Source organism: Eurypyga helias, unplaced genomic scaffold, assembly GCF_000690775.1.
Source record: "Eurypyga helias isolate BGI_N326 unplaced genomic scaffold, ASM69077v1 scaffold17898, whole genome shotgun sequence".
NCBI classification, from domain to species: Eukaryota; Metazoa; Chordata; class Aves; order Eurypygiformes; family Eurypygidae; genus Eurypyga; species Eurypyga helias.
In genome coordinates this window covers 139,413-145,472 of record NW_010266539.1, presented here as the reverse complement: position 1 = coordinate 145,472, position 6,060 = coordinate 139,413, and the positions used below count along the sequence as shown (strand labels likewise).

General features: G+C 33.9%; 1 protein-coding gene across 1 annotated transcript in view; it reads left to right on the top strand.

Moving 5' to 3' along the window:
- Positions 1-666: 666 nt before the first annotated feature.
- LOC104513699 (synaptonemal complex protein 2-like) overlaps positions 667-6,060 on the top strand; it is a 28,016-nt gene continuing 22,622 nt past the window's right edge. Inside the window, 8 exon segments of the mRNA XM_010157144.1 lie at positions 667-690; positions 1,359-1,499; positions 1,752-1,880; positions 2,824-2,928; positions 3,481-3,505; positions 4,457-4,539; positions 5,367-5,455; positions 6,002-6,036. Of these exon segments, the coding sequence (XP_010155446.1) occupies positions 667-690; positions 1,359-1,499; positions 1,752-1,880; positions 2,824-2,928; positions 3,481-3,505; positions 4,457-4,539; positions 5,367-5,455; positions 6,002-6,036 (631 nt within the window).

The following is a 6,060-nucleotide window of genomic DNA, read 5'->3' as shown; positions in this document are numbered from 1 at the left end:
CTTTGTCTAGTCTATGTAATTTCTGGGATGGGATGACTAGAACTGCACATGGTAGATGGGTTGATGTTGATTAGTTTATACAAGGCATGATAAAGGAGGGGGGTTTTACATGTTACCCTCAAAATGCTTTTGTCTGCTCTTGGTTATTAAGACAATGTTTTTGGAAAACCATAATTTTGAGATAACTCCAACCCCAAAAAGAAACTATCTCAGAACCCATCACAATGTGTAATGAGGATGGCTTTTTCCCTGCATGCATCACATTTTTCTTAAATTATTTAAATAATGAGGCCCTTTTTAAGTTCTGCTGTTGACTCACCTATTCTGAATAACCTGGTGTTGAGGGTGTTATTGGCCATCTTCATGCTCTTTTCTTGTTGAGGAATATTGAGAGTCCACGGCAGGACCCTCCATTGCCAAAGTTGATCGTCCCTTCCACCTTTTATTTTAAGCAATTGTTTATCCATGTAAGGATGTTTCCTTATATCCCCAGTGGGTTTAACTTCTTAAAGAGTATTTATACTAGTGACAAATTTTGGAATTTGTAACGTATTTTGACTAGTTACATGTTTTCAAAACCAATTTGAAGTCTTATGTCAGTGAATTGTGCTTTGGTCAAGTGATGATTGTTCCTTTCTTACGCAGCTGAGTCGATGAAGTGCAAAAATGGCAGGCAGGAATGAGATGCAGGTATGTGTTTATGGACCAGACTATGATTATTGATTGGTTTAATTCCTAGCTTAAAGCACTCCTTCTGGTATTTAATTACAAGTAAAATTGGCAGTGTGGCAAAAAATGTGATAGAAGAAATTTTCCTTAGACGTAGGTTAGGGCTAAGCAGCTGGGTAGAAAGCAAGAGGAATTGGAAATTGTTATTGATGAAAACAGTTCATATGCATTTGAATCACAAGCATGAATCGGTTCGGATGATGCTTTAGATCAAAATGCTGAAATCTGGTTATAATTGATCTAAAAAGACTAGATTGACAAAAGAGTTGAGAAAACAAGAGTCCCCAAATATATGAGTGTCTCAAAGTGACTAGCAGATAACTTAGAAATGCAAAGCATTAAATGTGCTAAGGAAGAGGTATTAACAGAGTAAGCACTCATGCAAGTGTTTATTTCTAATATGAGGAAAAAACCCCCATTCAGTTAAGGAAAACTGGTAGATTATATAAAACTCAGTGAATAAGCATTTGCATTATTAATGTATTAGATATGGTGTTCTGTACTTCAGGTTTTACGTTTAATAATTTTGTGATTCAGAATATTTGTTTAGACTGTAACGGATGAACCCTTGTTAAATCGGTGTCTATGTTAAGCATGCCGTAATACAGTTGCTCTGTTTTATTTGACAGTTGGAAAAATTAATTGATGAAGCTACAAGAAAAAAAGATTTCAAATTGTTGGAACAATTTCTGGCAACAGAATCATGTGAAAATGTCTCCCACAAATGCAGCAAACAGTTTGTCAACAAATTAGACAAGCTTCTGTGTCGGGTAATGAATGTAATCGTTACATCAGAATCATCTATGTTGTCACTGTGATGGTCTAAATTTACTTTATTTTTTTCATTTGGTGTGGTTTACACCAGCAGTTGATTCTGAAGAAGTGAAATAAAATTTAAGAATGAAATCTTGACTTCAAGTCGCAACTGAAGTGGCTTTTTTGAACAAAAACGCATCTGGTTAATTAAATACAGGTTCTTCTAGAACTATACACTAATGCTTATGTTATAATTTCAATTTCAGGAACTTGACAAAAAAGAAGTCAAAAGCATTTCCACTTTGCTAAATTCTATTGAGAAATGTGGGAAAAAAATCAGCATAGCAGGAGAAGATGGGCTCCCAGCAATGATAAAATATGGTCTTATTGGAAGGATAAGTAAAACCATAAAGCATATATGAACTTAAAATATATAAAACTTAGAAAGCATGCATAAGTAATGCTTCAGTGCTGGACAGCTTACTATTCGATTTAGTCCTTGATTGTTTGAGTTAAGAATTACCCATAAATTTGCAACAAACATTAAGCAGATTTAAATGTTCTTTGACAAGTGGGTCCTTATAAAGTGATGCTGCTCTACCACAGTGAAGGTTTTGCAAATTATGCAATATATTTATTTAAACGTATCTTATTCAGATAAATGTAATTTATATGTAAATGCTAAAGCATATATTTAAATGCTTACAGTGATTACAAGAAGATGATGTCATTTTAGATGAGATTCTTAGACTGCTTTTGAGTCAGAAATTGGAATTTCGTGGTGCAACTTAATTTTTTTTTTCTTAATATTTGCAACAGCAGTGTTGTACCTCACCTTTCAACAGATTCCAGTGCTATTCTGATTATTTTTTGTTATTTCAACCTGCATGTTAAATGCATTAATAGTTTGTAATCAACATAATAAATATACTGAAAAATAGACACCACTCCCTTGTTGCTTTCACCAGAGATTTCACTGAAGACAATTAATACCAATGTCAGATGAGTAATTGCCTTCTCAACTGCTTTAGTTAAAAAAAAAAAAGAAAAAAAGAAGTGTGTTGATGACTTCATGCTTACATTCACACCTATAAACACTCTTCCATTCAGCCATTATCCGTTTTCAGCTCTTTTGTCTTAAGTTAGTTTGAAATCACCTACATTTGTGTAGTGTGAGTGAAAAAAAAACTTCAGTATGGGGCTAAAGTACACTCAGCAGACTGGTACCCTTGCTGTTGTTTTAGTCTTTGTATAGTTTGTATAATTTCACCTAAGTATAATAGAAACTATTGTCCTTTTTTATGCTAATAAATAGATTTACTTTTGTTTTCCCTTTACATGGTTAATTGGTTTGAAAAGGTGAAGGGGATTTTGATCTTCAGTGGAAAAGAAAAGAATGAAATGCTTATGGGTCTGGCTGAAGATTTCTTCAACATGTTGCTGGTAAAAATATATTGATAGTAAAATACATTGTGTGTATTTGTTAAAATAATTATTACTAGACTTTGAAATGTGTTTCTATTTATTATCCTTCTAAAGTTAATGTGACTGATTTCTGAAACAGATTTTCAGACTTTTTGGATAAATAGTTTGCCTGTATCCATACTTATCTTTTGTTCACGATTAGCATCATGAAACAAAACTTTTAAAAAACCAACAACGTGCATGTTCAATGAACAAAAAACATTTCACCTTGGTCTAATTTTGGGTACATAAATTATTGGTATGCTAATTCCAGGACCCCAAGTTTGTAAGATCTGTTTCTTTTGTTCATAAAAATTTTTGTCATTGGGGAAATAATTTCCATGAATTTAACTGGAATATAATTTTGGGAAACCACACTTGGTATTAGAAGTTTCTTCAGTTCTTCATTAAGGATGAAATTATTTTAAAATTTGAAGTGCATTTTGATTATTTGCTTTAGGTACGTGTTACCTGATTTTTATGCTCTAATAGTCACAGTACCAAAATGATGTGTTTTGCTTTTTATTGTAGGCTGTATGTGACAGCAGACCTGAAGGTGAGCTTAAAGTGTACGCTAGATGTGATAGTGTGCTGAACGAGGCATTTTAAATTTGTCATTGTTGAAATAACTCTTACTGCTTGTGGAGCTGTTCTTGAGCCGAGGTAGTTCTGAGAAGAACTTTTATAATGAGGGTAGTATAAAGTGTCTTGAGCTGATGTAAATATACCTCCAGATGTATATGCCTCAGCTAATAAACTGTTACAGCAAAAGGTTGTCCTCAAGAGGGCTCTTCTGTGCACAAAGTGCTACAATTCTCATTCTTGTGAGAAAAACTGGAATGTCAGCTGTAACTGATTGTTTAATTTGAGGTTTCTCTACTGGCAGATTTCCTTGTAATTTGCTTATGTCAGTAATAAGAAAGCAGGATAGTCTAGTCTCCTCAGAGATGGCAACTGAACTGAATTTTTCCTAAAAAGAATGTTTTTCTAAGCTGCTGTCATAACTCGGCATAGCACAGGCATCCTTCTTTATTGACCATGTTATGGATATCTCACTGCTCTTACCTGTCAGTGTAGCACTAGGTAGAAAGTCACTACAGACCATTATGCTGTCACAATCAAAATGAAAACTTCACTTCCTTATTCCTGGGAAGATAAATTCCAGAGTGTGAGTTATGTCTCAGACAACCTAAGTTACAGAATTGATCCAATTCTATTTTAAAAATAATGATCTCATGCCCAGGAGACCTAGGCAGTGATGCAGAGGAATACCAACATGATAAAGAGCCATATTTGCTATAAATTGAAGTAGCTATTCTCTTTTGCATTTACTCATGAAGCTTAAGATGTTTGTTTGGGGTTTTTTTAATGTCAGTAATCCTGTGTGGGCAGGAAGGCATACTGGGTTTTATTTCTAAATGAAAGTGAATCTTTGTCCAAATGCTGATGAGGGGGCACCCTAATTTACTCTTGATAACTCTTTAATTATCTTTTTCCCGTTCATTAGGTAAAATGCAAATACTAGAAAACTTTGTTCTGAGAACATGCACCCTCATTGCTGATGAAAGAATTTTTTTTAGCAGGAGGTAAGCGTTCTTCTTTCTAAGCAACAGTTTTCTATTTGGTGTTTTAACAGACTTTGTGAAGACAGTAATTTCACTGTGCAGCTGCTACAAAAAAGGAGAATATTGTAGTGCTCCAGTATCAGAAGGATGATTTAATATTTCTTTGGGAATGCTTGTATTTTGGGGTTGGGTGTGGGGTTTTTTTTGATTACTGACCTGTAATTTTGGTTTGGACAGTAAATTACAAAACAGTGGTATTAAGTTTCTAGTGAGAAAGCTGTATAAAAGCATAGCAAATAATACTGCTCCATTACAACTAGTATAAATAAGATTAGGATTGTTGGTGTGAAATTTTCTGGATCTAAAGGATTTGTATACCTTCAAGTATATGGCAAATTTCTCCTCTTTATTTTAGTAACCTCAGGTTGTCAGGGGTTTTTTTTACTGTCTAAAAAAATGTAAAGTTACTAAAAAGTCTTCTGTAAAGGCTACATCCCCTTACATAAAAGCTTTTTAATGCAAATTTGAGATGTACTTTAGCTCAGCAGTCAACTGCAGCCAAAACTCTAGCTCTGAAAGTTCTTTTTCTATATTGAAACCAGCAAATAAGGAACATAACCCTCTAACAACTGATGTTCACATTAAAGCTAATGTAATTTATTGAAATTAAGGTAGTTAGATAAATACCATTTAAAGTCAGATAGAACTCATTGTCTTTTCTTGTTCTGCAATTAATTAAGCATGTTATTTTCTTCAGTGGTATGAAATACATTACAGGGGCCCAAAATAAGAAAAACTTTAACAACATATTTTGTATTTAATCTTACTCCCTTTTTTCCCCACTGTTCTTAGGTAGTAAGAAAACTTAATTTAATGCTTGACAACACGCCTCGAGATGCCAGGAAAAAGATATTTTCTACCAAAGAAATGTTGCATGTCATGTAAATAATCTTCAATATAATTTTTATATCGTTACATCATTTGCATAGCTGGGAAGGCAGTTTTTACTAAGGCTGTTCATAATGCACGCACATTGGTGCCTTTGCATTTGCTATTGTGTTGCCAGTAGTAATGGCTGTGGGCAGGTATTCTCATGGATTATTCTCCATTAAAAGCCCGAATTTACTTCTTTCCCAAGCTGGGTTAGGCTGCTTCTCGTCCCAGGTGTCTTAAAGTAATTTAACTCTTATTTGTAAGAATGTGTGTTAAGCACAGTGAATCAGTCACTACAAGGACAAGCTATTCATGTTGGGAATTTTTTTTACAGCTTTTTCAAAAAGAGATAGAATACAAATTATATGTATCAGGTGATTCACTTGCCCAGTAGTACTTTCAGATGTACATCCTTACCATAACAGATTTACCCTTTTGAAATCTAATAGTTTAGTGGAATTAGGGTTGGATCTTATATATTGGAAGCTTGTAAACTTTTCTTCTATGCTTTGTGTTGATGTCATATTTTGATGGAATGTTACTTTGTTTATCAGGAGTGACATGGGGAGGAGAATTCTGGATGCTGGAGGTGAGTATGGGACCTAATAAACAG